Genomic DNA, 20,548 nt, shown 5'->3' with positions numbered 1-20,548 from the left:
CAATCAATCAATCAGTAGCTGAACTGGGTTCCACACAGTCACAAAAACAAATGAACTGAAAAAGCCTCAAAAACTCAAAATAAATAGCAAAAACAAAAGCGCCAAACTTAATCCGTTGCGGAAGTCCGTTTGACTTCCAATATGTTCGAAAGGCACCCTGGAAGCAATAGCCCAGAGCTGCATCAGACATTCAGCTTCTGAAAAATGTTCCGAAACCGGAACACTTACTTCCAGGTTTTTGGCGTTTGGGAACCAAGGCGTTTGATTACCAAGGTGTTTGAGAACCAAGGTACCTCTGTAATAGTAATGACCTGAGTCTGCTTGTTGCTCAGACTAGGAACATAGGGAGCTTATCTCACTTGGTGTTGCCTACACGGGCTGGTAGCAGTTCTCATACAGGGGTCTCCTAGCTTTACCTAGAGATGCTGAGAGTACGCATGTCACTGAAGAAGCTGTGATGAGTTAAAACCAGTCAAAAACCAGTATACATGTGTCGGGTCAATATGCTCCTGCCTGCCTCCAATGTTCTTAAACTTAACGAGAGTTTATCAGTTGCCTTGTCCCATACACTTGTCTGCATCTTCAGAAAGTAAGGTCTCAAGCCAATTACAAGTATTTTGTCTCCTAGCTTTATTTATCTTATTTATGACAATATGCCATTGTGAAACAGGGCTTCAAGGAAAAGTTTCCTTAACAAAATGTGGAAACAATTATCCTGTCCACGAATATATTTTTAATTTAATTTAATTGCATATAAAAACTCATGGTGAAAAGCTTTTTTTTATTTTATTTTAATAGCATGGGAGTTCTTGTCTACTCTCAGAGGTTTGTGATAACCTTCTAGATCATGATTATCTGCGAAAGAGTCATTTACTCCACCCAGTGTTATTCCCCAAAGCCATTGGTTAATGCAGTGGCTGGCTAATGTTTCAGAAAGAATACTCGCTGTTCAACTCTGTTCATTTCTCCAGTGCATTTTTTTTTGCTAATTGTCCAAATGGGAAACAGATGATTAGGGCAACTTCCCATTTATATTGAAATGCTGCTTCTTATGTGTTTATAAATCCCATTACAAGTTCAGGAATGTCAAAGATATGAGTAACTGTGACTTTTACGAGACCGGTTCCTAGGAGGTCCGTCTCGCAGAGTGGAATGTCTAAAGTAGAGAATATCACAAATTTGCTATTTGTACAACTTTATCCGCTAGGCTCCCTGCTTACCAAAACGCTAAGAAGACCTAGGCATAAGCCTACGCCGAACTTTGTAGGAGAATTCAAAGCCTGGGGATCTGGGCTCCCTTCTGCTTCTGTGCCCGCAAGAAAAAGAATAAATTATGAAAGGGGGCAGTACTATTTATTTATTTATTTATTTTGAAAGGTGACACCTCTGAGCATACTTTTAACTTGCTATTTGTGTTATCTTTCCAGACTGTTTATGACCAGTGGTTTATCACCCTCTTCAACATTGTATATACTTCTCTGCCTGTACTAGCAATGGGATTGTTTGATCAGGTACACATTTTGGCATATTCTAGATTATTCTGCCTTCAGCACAGTCCATCCAGCAACTTCTCTGCCCAGGAAAATATAAAGAGCAATCCCTCTGGAAGGGGAAGAAGCCAGATTTGGTTTGAATCTGGAGTCAACACTCAGGTGTTATGGTCCCAGTTTATGCCTAACCTTAAGATCTGAGATTACAAACTAAATCTGCCATGGTGGAAGGCTTCAAATATTAAGGATACAGCATGCAGCCAGTTTGTTAAAGGTGTCTGGGATCCAGAGGAACAGAAGGTTCTTGGCACCTGGCAATTGCAAGTCTAATTGCAAGAATTTGTGCCTCATAAGATCTGTATTGCACAGTCTCCCTTTCAGTTATGAAATCGGTTGTGCTCCCCTAAATCCGTCTCTGCTGACGGCAACTGCTTTGGGTAGCATCAGATATATACTCCGAGCCAAGTAATGATTTCATGCTCTTTATTTCAGCTCATAGGAACAGTGATTAAATCTCCCCCCCCCAAAAAAAAAAACCATCTGGCTTTATATACACTATTTTCACAATGAGTCCCACGTGATTGGTTGATTCTGCTCTCCTCCTGGAGCCTGATTGGGCTGTTCCTGCAGGCCAATTGGATACAGCATTCTAGTATCCTCCCTGCCTATTGTTCTAGTGATAGACTGATTCACTTCCTCTTGTGGCCTGATTGGGCTGCTCCTGCAGGCCAATCAGGTTGCTGCCTTCTAGGCTCCTACTAGCCTATTATTCTAGGACCCAGGCTCAGTACATAACACACACATTTAATGTAATCTCTAGTTTGACCATTGGATATTAAAAAGACATTGATATTAAAAAGAGTATGCTGAGATGGCTAAAATGGAAAAATCGGGAACAAGGATAATAAAAACTTTAACAAGGACTGGGGGGGAATTGTAATTTACTTGAGGGAACACTGTGAACAGTTAAAAACATTAGCAGGATTGAAATAACGCTTGCAATGTGAAAAGAACTATGGATTTAAATCGAATTTTATGGACAAATAGAGGATGATATGATCTGCAGTGGGAAATGGTTATTAGCGGACTCCATGGAGGGGAGGAAGGAAGTCTGAGAATTTGGAGAATTCTACACTTTTTTTATTCTATTATATGTGTGAATGTAAAATTAGATTGTAAATCCAATAAAAAATTATAGATAGATGATAGATAGGTAGATGATAGGTAGGTAGGTAGATATTAAAAAGAGTAAATAAAAAGGTATTGGGGTTTGCTTCTGGGGCCATGCTGAAAATGAAAGTCCTTTTGCCTCCGACATGCCCATAAACTACTGAATTTAACAACACACCAGTGTTGGACGTCATGATGCTGTTAAAACTCAAGTGAATGCATATTTTGCAGGATGTCGATGAGCAGAGCTGCCTCCATTTCCCAAAGCTGTATGAACCTGGGCAATTAAATCTCTTGTTCAACAAGCGCAGATTTTTCATCTGCATAGCACATGGAATCTACACGTCGGTTGTTCTTTTCTTCATCCCCTATGGTGCTTTTTATGATGCAGTTGGAGAAGATGGGAACCATATTGCCGACTACCAGTCTTTCGCAGTCACAGTCGCAACCTCTTTGATCATAGTGGTCAGTGTTCAGGTAAAAAGAAGAAAAAAGAGAGAGCTGATAATCATTTAATTACTGAGACTCCCCCTCCCTTCAAATTTTTATGTGGTAATACAGTGTTGAGAGAAATATGTACGACTGATGTCCTCTCATAACCGTATGTGTTAATACTGTTACCTCCATGCCTAAATGCATACTATTTCTTTTGCAGATTGCACTCGATACCAGCTATTGGACAGGAATCAATCACTTCTTCATCTGGGGTAGCATCGCTGTGTATTTTGCCATTTTGTTTGCAATGCACAGTGATGGCATTTTTTATTTATTTCCCAACCACTTCCCTTTTGTAGGTGAGTAAAGAAGCACTGAGTGAAAAAAAAATACTCGTGTGGGTAGCCATATAAAGGTAAAAGGTAAAGGATCCCTGGACGGTTAAGTCCAGTCAAAGGAGACTATGGGGTTGGGGCACTCATCTCGCTTTTAGGCTGAGGGAGCCGCCGTTTGTCCACAGACAGCTTTCCAGGTCATGTGGCCAGCAGGAAACTAAACCGCTTCTGGTGCAAAGGGACACCGTGACGGAAGCCAGAGTGCACAAAAACACTGTTTCCCTTCGTGCCGCAGTGGTACCTATTTATCTACTTGCACTGGTGTGCTTTTGAACTGCTAAGTTGGCAGGAACTGGGATAGAGCAATGGGGGTCCACCCTGTCACATGGATTCGAACCGCCGACCTTCCGATTGGCAAGCCCAAGAGGCTCAGTGGTTTAGTCTCTAGCATATCCTTGGGTGTTGGCACCAGTTTATTTAAATAAATAAATAAAAATTCCTGGGCTTGTATTTTGGCCTGTCCCTGAGGAAGGATAATTTTTCCAGCACTGAGAGGCAGCCACTGATGAGACTTCTCCAGAGGCCCAGTAAGACTGCATACTGTTGGAGAATGTCATTCACCCGAAAGCTTTATTGCAAAAGGCACTGCCAGGAATCGCTAAGCCCCAGATGGAGTAGGCTGATGTTAGAGGGTGACTCTGTTGTTTCACAAAGTAGCTCTGGTAGCCAAAAGTGAGTAACAGGAAGCAAAGATGCTTCCCTTAAAATGAGGGTGCCTGGAACTGTCTCCTACCATTTGAAGCCCTTGAGATAAACAAGTTTATGTCGCTGAGAACAGCTGGGGCTTGCTGGACACCCTCCAGAACAGGGATACCTGTCATTATCTAAACCTTGGACGAAGCTCCCTTAAACAACTTCCAGTCCATCTTGGCTGATGTGTTCTGCCTTTCCCCTTGGACTTTGATCACCAAGGAGGCTAGGAAGTGTGTATCTACCACATCCCAACACAAATATAAATAGGCTGATGGTCCAGACATGTGTCCAAACAGCTTTATTTTCATTGTGCGCTGAAGCCATGGTAAAGAGAGGTCACTGTTGGATGGCGTACCCAGTTCTGTCAAACGGGGGTGCGGGGGGGGGGCAAAGCCAAGGTGAGGCAGGGCAAGAGAGAGGTGGGGAAGTGAGGGGCAACGGAAACAAAGGTGGAGCTAGAGGTGAGTGCAGTGCCAGAGTCTACATTAGCCAACTCCTAGGGGCTCCGTGGGACCCAGGTGGCGCTGTGGTTAAACCACTGAGCCTAGGGCTTGCTGATCAGAAGGTCGGCGGTTCGAATCCCTGTGACGGGGTGAGCTCCCGTTGCTTGGTCCCAGCTCCTGCCAACCTAGCAGTTCGAAAGCACGTCAAAATGCAAGTAGATAAATAGGAACCGCTACAGCGGGAAGGTAAACGGCGTTTCCATGTGCTGCTCTTTTTCACCAGAAGCGGCTTTGTCATGCTGGCCACATGACCTGGAAGCTATACGCCGGCTCCCTCGGCCAATAATGCGAGATGAGCGCGCAACCCCAGAGTCGGTCACGACTGGACCTAATGGTCAGGGGTCCCTTTACCTTTACCTTTTAGGGGCTGTGGGGACTTCAGCCGTCATAATAAAAAAAATTGAGGGGGCCAGGCCCCCCCAAACTTGTTGGCCATTCCCATTCAAATGGTGTGTGTGTGATGTGTTATGTTACAATATTTTATTCAGGTTGGCACCTCTGTCAAGAGTCCCAGTGGCCACATCTGCCCTATGCATTTAAAGCAGTACAGTCGTACCTTGGAAGTCAAACGGAATCCATTCCGGAAGTCCATTCGACTTCCAAAACGTTGGAAACCAAAGCACGGCTTCTGATTGACTGCAGGAAGCTTCTGCAGCCAACGGGAAGCCCTGTCGGATGTTTGGGTTTCAAAGAACGTTTGCAAACTGGAACACTCACGTCCGGGTTTGCGGCTTTCAGGAGCTGAAATGTCCGAGTACCAAGGCGTTTGGGATCCAAGGTACGGCTGTATTGTATCATTTTAAACAGTTATGGCTTCCCTCAAAGAATCCTGGAATTGTAGTTACTTATGAAGTAAAAAAAAAACCAGAGTTCCCTTTGAAGAGGGATTGACTCTTAAACCACTCGGGGAATTTATTTCTGTGAGGGAGACCTCTTAAGAGAGAATTTAAGAGACAATTCTAAGCCCGGTAATATTCGCACCATAAATTCCCAGGATTCATTGAAGGAAGCTGTGAAAGGTAAACTGGCAAAAACACCACCACCACCCCGATATAAATTTGTAGCCATCTTATATGTGTCTTCATAAGTTTTAAAAGAAACACAGATGAAATCTGTCCGTTCCTACAGAAATGGAACTGGCAGTGAGTTGCAAGCAAGCTGATGACATAGTAGTAGACATCATTTTCCCTGTCCTACATATTTCACAATGCCAACTCTAAATCTATATTATCCTCTGAAATATGTGTGGAATTTTGTATGATGTCACGTTTTTCAATGTTGCAAAAACATGTTCTTTTATTCTCCCCCCCCCTCTCTCTCTGCATTTTTGTATAGCTCGCGTAATCTAAGCACTTTAGAATCAGAATCATGTGTTAACCTAAGGAATTAAAGATTGCTTAGCATGTCCTATTGTCCCACCCAACTGGTATTCCTACCAAAATATTTATTTCTCCTGTATTGATACAGGAAATGCTTGGAACTCCTTGGAGCAGATAAATGTTTGGCTCATCATTCTCTTGACCACTGTAGCTTCCGTTGCACCTGTGATAGCGTTTCGTTTTCTGAAGGTGGATTTGAACCCAACATTGAGTGATCAGGTATGCCACAGCAGTGAAACATTTAAAGCAATTCCAATCCCTCTTATGTATACCTTTTGGGTTCAAGTTGGCAAATGTTGCATGAAATCAGGCATCCCCAAACTCGGCCCTCCAGATGTTTTCAGACTACAACTCCCATCATCCCGAGCTAACAGACCCATTGGTTAGGGATGGGAACTATAGTCCCAAAACATATGGGGGGCTGAGTTTGGGGATGCCTGCATTAAATGATCACACAGTACTTTTTTAAAAAGTTCCAATCCATTTTTAATCAGAAAAACTGTTCCAGGAAAATTAGGAAAAGTGCTTTGTGACATCATAGATGCCCAGGCCCTTCTGCTTCAAACTGGGAGAACTTGTCCCCTTTTGAGCCTGATGCCCAAGAGAAGATTGCTTTCATGTCAACAGTGTGGCGGACATATTTTCCAGCATGGAGTGGTTCCCACTTTATGCATGTCCAAGCTCTCCCTTTAATGTCAGTCTGGGGATGTTCCTAAAATAGTTTTGAGAACCCTGATTATATTACAGCGGTGATTTTATCTGTGCACCAGGTCCTCTATTATTTTGGACCATACATATATAACAGAGTGGTGAAAATGCTGCAGAGAATATGCCAACGGCTTTAATAAAAAATATCCTTTCGCATTTCAAAAGCGTTGTGAAAGCAGTGTAACTGGGGAAAGGAATCCTTGCAGTAGCGGCAACAACATACATTTAAATTTAGGAATTGTGGTTTGGCAAAGGTGTGGCTGAAATCGGAAGTTGTGCTTCCTATGCCTTTCCTCAAACAACAGGGTGCTGGCCTTTCCACTGGAAACTGATCTGTCAAGGATTTGTCAATATAATTCAGATCTGAAAACTATCCAGTGTTTACAAAAGGAAGATAATTTTCCATATCATTGTAAACTGTTCCCCCCCCCCTCCTTCCTAAAGGTACATATTTTGAACAGGGCTCAGAAGAAACAGAGTCCATTACCGGTCCAGATTCACCAAACGCACAGAGCTAGCTCGCGGAGATCGGCTTATGCCTTTTCTCACCAAGAAGGCTTTGGGGAACTTATAACATCTGGAAAGAATATGCGTGTCAATAATATACATTCAGTATTTGGGATAGGAAAAACTATGCAGAATAGCTGGATTGAGAACTTGCGCAAGAGAACATCGGAGTGTGAAATTCAGCTGAGAAAGAACTGTAAGACTATAAATCATTGAGTATGTGGAACAAAAGAGTGTGCTATTGTTGCACAGAATACTTACACTCTATTTATCTACTTGCATTGGCGTGCTTTCAGACAGCTAGGTTGACAGGAGCTGGGACAGAGCAACAGGAGCTCACTCCGTTGTGGGATTTGAACCACTGACCTTCTGATCAGCAAGCCCAAGAGGCTCAGTGGTTTAGACGACAGCGCCACCCACGTCCCTACATAAGAGGCAAAATGGTTTCAGGTCCCGAAGCCTGCTTGCAAGGTGTTGCTAAGATAAAAGTTCCTTCCACCTTCATTTTAGCAGGGGATTCCAAGGAAAATCTCTTCCTGAATTAGGAGGGGTCTGCATCGAATCCTGATGAACAGAGCAGGATTTAACTCATGCACTCATCCTCTCACTCAGTTTGACTGTACACCCCTGATGGTGTAACAGGCACAGGCAGCCAACATGGCTTTTAAAGAGAGAGGTGAATAAATAAATAAAATATACTGTGACTGGGAATAGATTCCGTTTTCAGCATCCCATTTGAAGTTGAGACCTTCTGCTGGCAAGGCGGGTGCTGTGCCACTGACCTAATACTTTGGTGTGGTGTTTTTTTTCCCCAGAGGGTTGGTGGGGATATGAGAGAGGTACCATATATGGGGATCTACACCCATATTCCTATTACTTCTGATTACTAAATATTGCAAGTTTTCATTATGCTTCAAAAACCTGCCAAATCTATTCCACCACAATATGCACATACATTTTCCTTCTTTTGCTGTTGCATCTGCCTATCCGTACCAGATTCAACTTGCTTTAAAACAACCCTCTGTCTCTAACCCTTGGCTGTAAACAAGCTACAGCACAGATTGAAGGCGGTGAATGTCCTGTGTGAGTGTCTGGAGGTGGTTGGAGGATGGATGGCGGCTAACGGATTGAGGTTGAATCCTGAGAAGACAGAAGTACTCTTTTGGGGGGACAGGGGGAAGGCAGGTGGGGGGCATGCCCTGGTCCTGAATGGAGCAACTGTGCCCCTGAAGGACCAGGTGTGCAGCCTGGGCGTCATTTTGGACTCACAGCTGTCTATGGAGGTGCAGGTCAATTCTGTGTCCAGGGCAGCTGTTTACCAGCTCCATCTGGTACGCAGGCTGAGATCCTACCTGCCCACAGACTGTCTCGCCAGAGTGGTGCATGCTCTAGTTATCTCCCGCTTAGACTACTGCAGTAGTCTACATGGGACTACCTTTGAAGGTGACCCGAAAACTACAACTAATTCAGAGTGCGGCAGCTAGACTGGTGACTGGGAGTGGCCGCTCAGACCATATAACACCGGTCCTGAAAGACCTACATTGGCTCCCAGTACGTTTCCGAGCACAATTCAAAGCGTTGGTGCTGACCTTTAAAGCCCTAAACCAGGGGTCCCCAGACTACGGCCCCCAGGCCGGATGCGGCCCAATTGGCCTCCCAATCCGGCCCGCGACGACCCCCGCCGCCCGCTCTTACGGCGCGCGGCGCGGCGGCGATCTTCAAAGTCAGCAAAAAATCGCCGAAAATCCTTTGTGCACATGCGTATGGGCCTCTCCCGACCCAGAAGAGGTCATTTCCGATGCACTTCCGGGTCGGGGGAGGCCCATACGCATGCGCACAAGCGATTTTCGGCTATTTTTTCCCGACCGTGTGCGTATGCGCACGGGCGCGCACTCCCCCGCCCTCCGGCCCGCTGCGCGCGCACTTCCCTGCCCTCCGGCCCGCCGCGCAGTCGGCGCGGCGGGCACCGGCCCGAAGCCCGGTAAGTCTGGGGACCCCTGCCCTAAACGGCTTCAGCCCAGTATACCTGAAGGAGTGTCTCCACCCCCATCGTTCAGCCCGCACATTGAGGTCCAGCTCTGAGGGCCTTCTGGCGGTTCCCTCCCTGCGAGAAGTGAGGTTACAGGGAACCAGGCAGAGGGCCTTCTCAGTAGTGGCGCCCACCCTGTGGAACGCCCTCCCATCAGATGTCAAGGAAATAAACAACTATCTGACTTTTAGAGGACTTCTGAAGGCAACCCTGTTTAGGGAAGTTTTTAATGTTTGAGGTTTCATTGTGTTTTTAATATTCTGTTGGGAGCTGCCCAGAGTGGCTGGGGAAACCCAGCCAAATGGGCAGGGTATAAATTATTATTATTATTATTATTATTAATATTAATATTAATTTTTGAACCCAGTTTGTCTTCGCTGAAATAGGCAGAATTAACTGCCTTTAGGAAATGTGGGAAGCTGCATTGTGCCTGGTCAGCCTCTGTTTTTCCATCTAGACTAGTAATGTCTGCTCTGACTGACAGCAGCTCTCCAAAGAAGGGTTTTACTTTCTGAGCCTGCTACCTGGCTCTTTAATCTGGAGAACAGTGGGATTGAACCCAGGCTCTTCTAGAGACATAAATATACATAATTTTATTTGTATGCAGCCTTTCCACAGTTCAAACCATGCTCATGCTTTGACTCTATTCTAAACACGTTTATCTATGAAGAATTTGTATATATTGTTAAATTTCTACTGCAGTCATGTACAGTATATACTCAATATTTTCTACAAATAAATTATTTTAAACATACAAGCAATCTATGTGTGTATTCTTTTGGTGTTCTGCTTCGTCTACCGTGCCCCCCTTCCCTACCCTATAATTTTTTTTATACAGAATCGTGGTTTGCATGACCCACTAAGGAAAATAAAATACAGTTTCAAGACTGTAATAATAAATTGCACAATTATTCAGCATGCACTTAAATATTACACAGTTGATTAACTTGACCCAGTGAGGCCACCTTCTCAAAGTCCTGATAGTCTTAGTTACAGGTAGGTAGCCGTGTTGGTCTGAGTCGAAGCAAAATAAAAAAATTCCTTCAGTAGCACCTTAAAGACCAACTAAGTTTATATTTTGGTATGAGCTTTCGTGTGCATGCACACTTCTTCAGATACACAGATACACTGAAACAGAATATACATAAGGGTCTGGTTACTTCTGTTTCAGTGTATCTGTGTATCTGAAGAAGTGTGCATGCACACGAAAGCTCATACCAAAATATAAACTTAGTTGGTCTTTAAGGTGCTACTGAAGGAATTTTTTTATCCTGATAGTCTGTTACGCATCCTGTGGCCCCTGCCAACCCCTTGCCTTTTAGTACTCCCCCCCAGGTAATCCTACTGCCCCCTGGGAACCACTGGTTTAGTGGCTCTCTAACTGTGCTCTAAAGACTCCTGGAGTTCTTTAGAAACTTTTCAAGGGATTCTCAGTATAAAAAAATGCTGCCTAGGACCCTTGTACCTACGGGACCGCCTCTCCTGGTATGCCCCGAGGAGGACCTTAAGGTCCATAAATAACAACACTTTGGAGGTCCTGAGCCTCAAGGAGGTTAGATTGGTCTCAACTAGGGCCAGGGCCTTTTCAGCACTGGCCCCAACTTGGTGGAATGCTCTGTCACAAGAGACCAGGGCCCTGCAGGATTTGACATCTTTCCGCAGGGCCTGCAAGATGGAGCTGTTCTGCATGGCCTTTGGCTTGGACTCACTCTGACCCCTTATATGGGATTTGGTATATAAATTTCCCCTTGGCTTTTCTGCTGGCCCATGTAGGACCAGCATGGATAGCTGACTCGGGTGAATATCTGATGTTTCCTCCCTTTATGGTCTTGATTTATGGGCTACTACTAAAATGAGGATGCATTTTAACCTGAATTTTAAGCCGTATTTTAATTAACTGTTTTTTCCTCTTTTTTCTACTACGTTTTCTTGCAATTTATATTCAGTGTTAGCCACCCTCAGCCTGGCCCTGGCCGGGGAGGCCGGGGTATAAATAAAAAATTATTATTACATTATTTATTTATTTAAAAACAATGTTTTGAATGCATTATAAACACGCAACACCAGATGGTGCTGGAGAGCAAAATAAAATTGTATGTGATTTTCCATTGCATTTTTTCTTTCGTTATAACAATTTAATTTCTGATCGCTAGAATGGAAGATGGAGTTTTTGCTGTCAGGCTGTTTGTTCCCTGATTGATCTTTTGCGGAGCGACTCCCCCCCCCTAAAGAAAGCTCAACATTATTGACATGCCCCTCTAAAAAAAAGGTCAACAACTTTGTCTTTCCTCTCTGAAAAAAGCTAATCAACTTTGACCTGAACCCCCCCCCCAAAAAAGGTCAAGATACCTCCCTAAATAAAGCTCAACAACTTTGATCTTGACCCTCCCCCCAAAAAGGGGTAGATCATTGCCAGTTTTTTATTCTGTGAGTAGATCGCTGCCTCTTGGGAGTTGGACGTCCCTGAGCTTGCTGAACTAATAATCTGACTCAGCAGAAGGCAATTTTATTTGAGGATTATTATTTTTTTGTAGCACAGTGGCAGAGCATCGAATAATTTACAAACTCGATCCCCAGCATCTCCAGATAGGGTTTGGAAAGACCACCTAGTTGGAATCCTAGAAAGCTGCTGCCAGTCAGAGTAGATAACACTGAGTTAGATGGACTGATGATCTTACTCAGTATAAGGCAGCTTCAAATGCTCTTCTGAATTTCAGTATGGGTATTCAAAGCTGGAAACCAGGCAGAGAGCCTTCTCGGTAGTGGTGTCCGCCCTGTGGAACGCCTTCCCATCGGATGTCAAGGAAATAAACAACTCTCTGACTTTTAGAAGACATCTGAAGCAGAGGCATAGCTAAGTGATCTTGCACCCCTGGCAGAACCATCCAGATTGCATCCCCTAGCCACAGACAAATTAGTTCTTTCCGCCTCTCCTCCAGCACCAACCCCCTTCCTTCCACCCATTCAATTCACCCTCTATTTAAATCCTTTTCTTATGAGGCAATAAGCTATATTTTTATTTATGGATATTTTTTAGCCTATCCCCCCACCCCGCATACGCCCCTGGCGGGGGCCCACTTCACCAACCCCTAGCTACAGCCCTGATCTTAAGGCAGCCCTGTTTAGAAAAGTTTTTAATGTTTGAAGTTTTATTCTGTTTTTAGTGTTCTGTTGGGAGCCGCCCAGAGTGGCTGGGGAAAGGGTATAAATAATAAAATTATTAATAAAAGTAGTAGTATAGCCAACAGTAAGGCCGCTAGCACATGGGTAGGGAAACTAAGGCCTGGGGGGCCAGATCCGGCTCAATTGCCTTCTTAATCTGGCCCGTGGACGGTCCGGGAATCAGCGTGTGCATAATGTGTCCTTTTATTTAAAAAGTATCTCTGGGTTATTTGTGGGGCATAGGAATTTGTTCATCCCCCCTCCCCCCCAAAAAAATATAGTCCGGCCTCCCACAAGGTCTAAAGGACAGTGGACTGGCCCCCTGCTGAGTTTGCTGTCCCCTAGGCTAGCATCTATGTTACATTACGGAATAAATGTTGTGAAAGTGTCCAGATGGAACCTGGGTGAGATTCATAAACAACTTCACTGTCAACTCATCAAGGCGAGTTAAAAGGATGCAAGTTGCCAGGTTGAAACCTGTTGAGGACACTCTATGCAGGCTGGCGGTACAGCGTGTTACTCCTTACGCAATTAAATCGCATGATGCAAGGAAAGCCAACCGATAATTGCATTGCTGAACACCCCAGAGACAAAGTGACCACAACTTCAAGAAGAGCACGGCAAATGTTATTTGTACTTTAGCCTTTTGTTCACTGATGTTTTGAATGTACCTGGAAAGGTTTTACTATATTAACGAATATGTTGCCCAGCAATTTTTAGCTCTCCACGCTTCTGCATCAGTTTACTTTGTAAAAACAATTATCATGAAAATTCGTCAGCGGCCAAACACTACCCTGGAACCACTTCTGCCAGAGGAGAGTCCCTGTGCATTTAGTAAAGAGATTATGGATCTTATGTATTTATGAAGGCATAACCGCATAAAAGATTTGTGTCCATAACAGGGTTTTAGCAAACATTTTTGCATCCAAATTTATCTACTGCTTGTTTGCTTTAGCTAGTATCAAATAAAGATGGCTAAACTGAAAAACCTTGCAATAAAGAGAATTATACAGGCATCCCCATCTACCTTCTCCAGGCTGCTTGTATTAATATTTCTATGGCCAATTGTTATAGGAAATACTTGATCTGAGCATTAATCACTATAAGGAAAAGTCTAGCCTTGCTAAGTGTGTTACAGATGTTCTTTTAATACACAAACAATGTTGGTTTCATCCATTTATTATTTTAGAATAAAGTTAATCATCTTGTAAAATTCCATCCTCGAAGCACATAAAAATAAAATTATATTTCTATCGTGAGTTTGTATGGCGTTATATTCGGGATGCGGTTGTAGTAAATGGATTATTCATTTGTCCTTGGCAAAGCCTGCAAGCAAGCCCTTTGGCAGAATGTTAGAAGACGTAATAAAAAAACCTGGTGTTTGTCTTTTACCCACAAAGGTCAGCTTTTCAATTTCCTTTGGTGGCCAGAGTTCTTCATCCTCCTTCTCCAAACACCAGGATAGGGGTTTGTTTGCTATAAGGGATCAAGAGATGCAGGAGATTTTAAGCGAGAATTGGTGTTGTGGTGAGACCAGTACATAGGAAATACTATTTTTTTATTGCATTGTAAACCACTTTGATATTTTTACGACACTGCAGTGAATAATAATAATAATTTCATAAGAATATAAATAAAACAGAGACATGGCACAAAGCACCACCTTGAGTGAGACCATTGGCCCGTCTACCACAGCAATATTGGCACTGGCTGGCAGCAGCTCTCAGTTCATATAATCATAAAATCACAGAATTGTAGAGTTGGAAAGCACCACGAGGGTCATCTAGTCCAACCCCCTGCAATGCAGGAATCAGAAGATGCCGGGGATTGAACCTGGGACCTTCTGCACTGAATGCATGTGTGCTCTGCCCACTTTGCCCAGATGATTGTACTTCCCGGTCGTGACAAGGAGACTTGGAAATACAAGTCCTGTGGGCAGGCTTCCAGCATGCTCCTGGTGTGTGTTGCTTTGAGAGCCTCCATGCCGTCAGTGCCAAGTGGAATGTGCCTTTGGGGTCACATGGCGCCTATTTATAGACCACACAGATGCCCTCCCTTCCTCAGCAAGCAAGGCACTGATGTGAAGGTCACTAAACAGGCAGTCCCCCGGGGCTGCCCTTTTGTGTGCCATGGGGGACAAGCACAGAGCGAGCTCCTAAGGACACCAATAATTGCAGGTTAGTCTCTCGCTAGCTTTTCTTCAGCCTGTGTGCCATGCACCTTAGCTGTCCCTCTAACAGTCCCGAAACCCCTTGGCTTAAGCATACAGAGGAATTTTCTCCCTTGGCTCATTCCCACTGCCCTTGCAGTCAGGAGGCTGGCAGGCCGCTGCAGGGGGGGGGGAGACGAAGGCCAAAGTCATATCTCATTCAAAGTAAGCAGCACAACACCCCTTCCCCACTTTGGAGGAAAGCTAAAGGGGCTCTTACCTAGGGGAAACTGAAGAAGAGAAAAATCTTCTTGGCCTTACAGGTTGAAACCAGGGCTTAATTTGACTTGGGGACCTGAATGTAATGGCAGGAAAAGGCTCGCCTCTGAAATATGCAGGTATTTGCAATGAAGTGCCTTGCAAAAAGGTAATCTCCCAGTCCCAGTAGGTTTGTGTGTGGTGCGTTCAGCATCGTGGAAATTTCATCTTTCTTTCTTATGGAAAAAGCAGTTTCCACCCCTTATTGCTGTGAACGTTAACTTGAAAGGGCATGGTCACTCGAAGTTTCAAAACCCAGATGGGGGCTGAATGGGATTTCTAGTGAGAGGTGAGCCTAGTTTTTTGGTGTTCCTTATAATTAACAGAAACAAACTGAGCCTGCAATCCTATGCTCCTTACCTGAGAGCAAGTCCCATTGAATTCCCTAGGGCACATGTATGGTAGTATCTCAATAGGAATTAGGAAACCTGTGATAAATTTATTTGCAGCTATTTTAGAATTCAGCCTTTCCTGATGCAGAATTTTAGGCACCTTGGCAACATTATTCTATACTTCGCAGGGGCTTAAAGGGTCCATGCCCACATTCTCTCTCTGTATATAAGGTCTGGATAATTGTATGATTATCACATACAACTTGCTTGTAAGCCTGGATTTTTTTGTTTTATGACTTGTCAAAATAGGCGATACATAATATTTGTATCTGTGCCTATACCTGCCGTTAAAAAAACAACAACCAGAAATTGGCAAGTTGCCTGTGTGAGTGAGATATAGTTTGGAACCCTGTCTCCACTATGGTCCTGATCTGGGTATCTCTTTCTTCCCTCCCCTCGTGGAGCTACAATTCCCAGAGTCATTTAACAATCAATCCCTCTTCACAGGGAGGGGCATCGGTGGCGTAGTGGTCTAAACCACTGAGCCTATTGGGCTTGCCGATCGAAGGTTGATGGTTCAAATCCGTGCCAAGGAGTGAGCTCCTGTTGCTCTGTCCCAGCTCCTGCCAACCTAGCAGTTCGAAAGCACACCAGTGCAAGTAGATAAATAAGTACTGCTGAGGCAGGAAGGTAAACGGCGTTTCCGTGCACTGGCTTCCATCACGTTGTTCCTTTGTGCCAGAAGCGGTTTAACCCCATAGTCACCTTTGACTGAACTTAACCATCCAGGGGTTACCTTCACAGGGAACTCTGAAAATTGTAGCTCTGTGAGGGGTTTAGGGGGGGTCTCCTAACAACTTTCAGCACCCTTAACAAACTACAGTTCCCATAATTCTTTAGGGCAAGCCATGACTGTTTAAAGTGGTTTATCAGCACCTTAAATGCATGCTGTGGGTGTGGCTTTTGTTAGTTAGTCTGATGTCATTGCTCCTGTTCTGAAAACTGTGCTTCCCCACATTCCCCCTCTATTACATTACTAGATGAGTTTCAGTCTGGTCCTTTGACTCCTGAGCACAATTCTTGGCTTTTGTCTCCTTCCGAAGCTTCCTATGAGTCAGCTGTGACACAAACATGAGTTTAAAAAAAACCCTTTGCACAATGTGCATGAGAAAATGTTTCTGGTGTGCTCCCCCCCCCAAAAAGCTCTCAGAGATTGCTAAATTCTGTACTCAAAGCCAAGCCAAGCCCTAATCTCCAGACAGTTAGCCAGAAGAGCATCTTGCCACACAACCTGAATGGGCCTTGTGGAACACGCAATAATTAAGTTCATGCATCTCATGTCTAAATCAATTTGGATCAAAGATTAAGGACAGGAGCAAGGGAGCTTCAGAGTGGGCATTTCAACAATTTATTTTCATTTTGACCTGAAGCAAAAACAAACTCCTCTAAAATTTATGTAAGGCTAGCATGATCTTCAGTTTGTCAGATCTGGCTTCTTGCCCAGCTCAACTGTTCTTCAGCAAAGTTTGCTGACCTCTTTGAATCACACGTTTCTGTTGTAAAGGCATACACCTGGCGTGTGTCTTCCCTCATGACAGATCCTGAGAAATAAAATGGAGGTTCTTAGGAGCAGCTGAAAATGGCCTCTGTAGAAATGTCATTGTCCAGAGGGTGAACATGTGCCTCTGTGTGTAATCTGTTTCCGTGACATCGGTACAATTTAAAGTTTCTATTAAAAATAATTTCTCTTCACGGGAACTCACGGGATCATTTCACTCATGTATCTGCTTGAGAATTAAGACATTTGTCCAAGGACACAGGCAAAGAGTGGAAAGAATAAACCACAAAACTCTTGTTTGGTATGATTGGATAATTCCTTTTGTATACTAGGGTTTTATTCAGTAAGAGTTTCCACATTTTGATAGCCTAAAGAAAATCCAATAACTTTGCTGACCTTTAAAATTTAAATCATGGCCTGTTTAACTGTAATCCATGTGCCCAATTTGTTTGTAATTAGGAATATATCTCAATTCAGGCTGCATCTCTGGCCTGGAAGAGACTATGAAACTTGCTAGCTTGTAGTTTTGCATTAATTGCCCTTTTCAGGCAAATTGCTGTAGGAAACTCCTGGGTATCTTTCCCCAGCCTAGTAGACAGTTGAGGTAAGTTGATTACGTGTCGCCAACATGTCTGTAGCCTCTGCTTTTAGAATAAAAAAAAATTGGTTTAGCAGCTGATAATTTCACAGATACACATATTTCCAGAATGACTTTCAAGCATTCGCGACTTTGCGGTTCTGCCTCACTGAGGGATAGCATGAACTAAGTTCAAGGTAATTAAAACCTTTTATACCTGCAGAGCAACTGGACCAACATCGGAGTGCTTTGTTTCTGGAACTGCCAAGATGGCAGGCTTGGTGCGATGTGCTAGCAACTCTTCATTGCCCTTCCTGCTGACATTAAACACAAGGACGTTCCAGCCCTCAAATGGACAACGCTCTTTCAAAACTTTCCCTACTTTATGGAGTGACCAGTCAGCAAAAGGTACAGTGTGTCCTTGAGTGGCCAAAAACACTTTTCTCATACTGATAATATGAAAACGAAAGCCTCTTTTTCTTCTTCCTCATCTTCCTTCGATGGCATCTATAATGAAAAATATTGCCATATTTCCAAAACTGATAGCATCACACAGGCCATTGACAGGGACCATGAAAAGCATTGGGAAATTCTTTTCTTGAGGGCCTAATATAACATTTGACATTCAACAGTGGCTTTTAGCCCAGACACCGAGGTCCACTTCCAAGGGTCTTCTGTCAGTTCCCTCACTGCGAGAAGTAAAAGTTACAGGGAACCAGGCAGAGGGTCTTCTTGGCGGTGGCACCTGCCCTGTGGAACACCCTCCGATCAGATGTCAAGGAGATAAAGAATTACACAATTTTTAGAAAACATCTGAAGGCAGCCCTGTTCAGGAAAAGTTTTTCATGCCTGACATTTTATTATTTTTCATATTTTGCTGGAAGCCGCCCAGAGTGGCTGGGGAACAAGGAAGGCACAAAGGTCGACATTGGTGGGTAGGTAAATGGTGTTTCCGTGCGTTCTGGCTTCCATCACACAGCGATTCCTATTTATACACTTTCACTGGAGTGCTTTCGAACTGCTAGGTTGGCAGGAGCTGGGACAGAGCAACGGGAGCTCACTCCGTTGCGGGGATTCGAACCACCGACCTTCTGATCAGCAAACCCAAGAGCAGGCATCCCCAAACTTCAGCCCTCCAGATGTTTTGGACTATAATTCCCATCATCCCTGACCACTGGTCCTGTTAGCTAGGGATCATGGGATTTGTAGGCCAAAGCATCTGGAGGGCCGCAGTTTGGGGATGCCTGCCCAAGAGACTCAGGGGTTTAGACCACAGCACCACTTGCGTCCCATACCCATGACCTGCTTCTGTCATGGTGTTCTGTTGCACCAGAAGTGGTTTAGTCATGCTGGCCACATGACCCAGAAAGCTAATGCCGGCTCCCTTGGCCTTGAAAAGCGAGATGAATGCCTCAACACCATAGTCACCTCTGACTGGACTTAGCTGTCCAGGGGTCCATCTTTACCTAGTGTCCCATTAGCCCTTAGGGGCTAGCCTCCAGTGTCCCCTACAATCTTTAAGCCTAGTTATCTTTTCTTTCCTCAAAGAGTTTAAAACTGACAAAGATGAAGCCACCTCAGTCCATTTTCCCAGCTGGGGTTTAATCCAGCTTCAGTTTCCCCCCTCCATGTTCTTTGGGTCTCCCTCAGGGAGGTGAACATGACCTGTACAAAATGCCAACCGCAAGAAATATTTCCTACCTAGGCAAATAGGTCAAGCCTGTACTACCTTGTGAAAGGACTGCCTTTAACCCAAAGGAGATGTTTGGAAAGGGGGGGGGGGTGATGTAAGGGATCCTTTGAGGATTGGATAAAGTATGAGTTGCTAACCTTTGGGGGCTCATTTGGAAAGCTGAAAACTGTTGTCAGCACCAACACAAAATGGCCGTCATGGGGCCATGGCTAGTTATGAAATGGCTGCTGTTTGCTAGTTACAAAGAACAAACGACTTTCTCAAGAAACAAGGTGGAACTGGGGCCTAAAGCCCAGAACACAAAGCCACTGTACTGTACCTCACAAACAAAACATGCATTAAATAATTGGTCTTCGGCAGGCAGGTCAGGACTAACTACTGAGTTGCAGCCTGATCTATGGTGGGTCACAACACCAGCACTACTACTCCACAAAAAATATGGTTTAAAAAGCAAGAAACGGTTCCTCAAATGCATGTTGAAGGCAGGTCCTGGGTCTTAAAAGTTTGAAAGGAGCTGCATTACATACTGTACTATTAGAGAGGCAACTGGAATTTCCCCCCATTATTTATTGGAGAATGTAGGATATAACATACATCTCAGTCATCAGGGTTTCAGTAACATTACTCCGTGATTCAGCCAAACTTTGTTCAAAGACACATGACATTTAACAGTTCTCCAGTGTAATCTGAGTTGGGTTTCTTTGCAACATAATAATCAGGTTCGTTTCTGAACTCCACATTCTTCAAATAGCTTCCTAAGTTGTGTTTTTGGTCGTGGTTACTTACTTGGTAGTCATAATTAAAAAAAAGAAAACAGATGAAAACAGTTCTGCAATGGCAGATAAGGCATTTGTTTTCTGACAGGGAGGGTATTGATTAATGGCTAAGAATGGAATTCTCATGCTTTAGAAACAAGGGGGGAAAGTCTTCACAGAGTTCAATGGTCAATAGTGATTAATAGATTATGACAGTTGCACTATTTATAAGGCTATCCTACTTTCTGAGTGCTGATATTAAATTTATGCCCTTTTTTATTACCAATACGTATCCCTCATTCTGTATCCTGGGAGGGCTCTCCAGATATTGCTGGACTCCACCCCATCAGTCCCAAGCAGTATGGTCAGGGATGATGGAAGTTGTAGTCCAACATTGTGTGGGTTAGGGATGTCAGGGAATTCTGAGGAAAACAGAAATGGGAGCAGAAATTGCCAATGTTTACTTATTCGCCTCATGTCTAGAATGGAAATCAATCCAGCGAATACAATTCATATTCCCTGTTGCTGCTCTCAGTCCGCAAACAATATGTAATTGATTATGCTTCCCGGCAGTTTGCATTGTGTTTCCTTTGCATTTAAGGTAATGGGATAGAATAACACAGTGACATTGTAATTTCACTACAGCGCATAGCAAAGTGAATAATGTAGTTTTTGGCAGAATCCCAACTGTAGCA

General features: G+C 44.0%; 2 protein-coding genes across 2 annotated transcripts in view; both read left to right on the top strand.

Annotated features, from left to right (window-relative positions):
• ATP8B4 (ATPase phospholipid transporting 8B4 (putative)) overlaps positions 1 to 10,085 on the top strand; it is a 110,382-nt gene extending 100,297 nt beyond the window's left edge. The window contains exons 25-29 of the mRNA XM_088657239.1: positions 1,428 to 1,511; positions 2,892 to 3,137; positions 3,316 to 3,454; positions 6,154 to 6,284; positions 7,218 to 10,085. Coding sequence (XP_088513365.1) covers positions 1,428 to 1,511; positions 2,892 to 3,137; positions 3,316 to 3,454; positions 6,154 to 6,284; positions 7,218 to 7,496 — 879 coding nt within the window. The 3' untranslated portion in view covers positions 7,497 to 10,085. The remainder of the gene's footprint in view (positions 1 to 1,427; positions 1,512 to 2,891; positions 3,138 to 3,315; positions 3,455 to 6,153; positions 6,285 to 7,217) is intronic.
• Positions 10,086 to 14,545: 4,460 nt separating this feature from the next.
• The window catches only part of LOC118092866 (NAD(P) transhydrogenase, mitochondrial), a 61,308-nt gene continuing 55,305 nt past the window's right edge, over positions 14,546 to 20,548 (top strand). Inside the window, exons 1-2 of the mRNA XM_035131505.3 lie at positions 14,546 to 14,648; positions 17,629 to 17,813. Of these exons, the coding sequence (XP_034987396.2) occupies positions 17,675 to 17,813 (139 nt within the window). The 5' untranslated portion in view covers positions 14,546 to 14,648; positions 17,629 to 17,674. The remainder of the gene's footprint in view (positions 14,649 to 17,628; positions 17,814 to 20,548) is intronic.

This window comes from Zootoca vivipara, chromosome 13 (genome assembly GCF_965207765.1).
Source record: "Zootoca vivipara chromosome 13, rZooViv2.hap1.1, whole genome shotgun sequence".
Classification (NCBI taxonomy): Eukaryota; Metazoa; Chordata; class Lepidosauria; order Squamata; family Lacertidae; genus Zootoca; species Zootoca vivipara.
The sequence above is the reverse complement of the archived record's forward strand: the minus strand, read 5'-3'. Positions and strand labels throughout refer to the sequence as shown.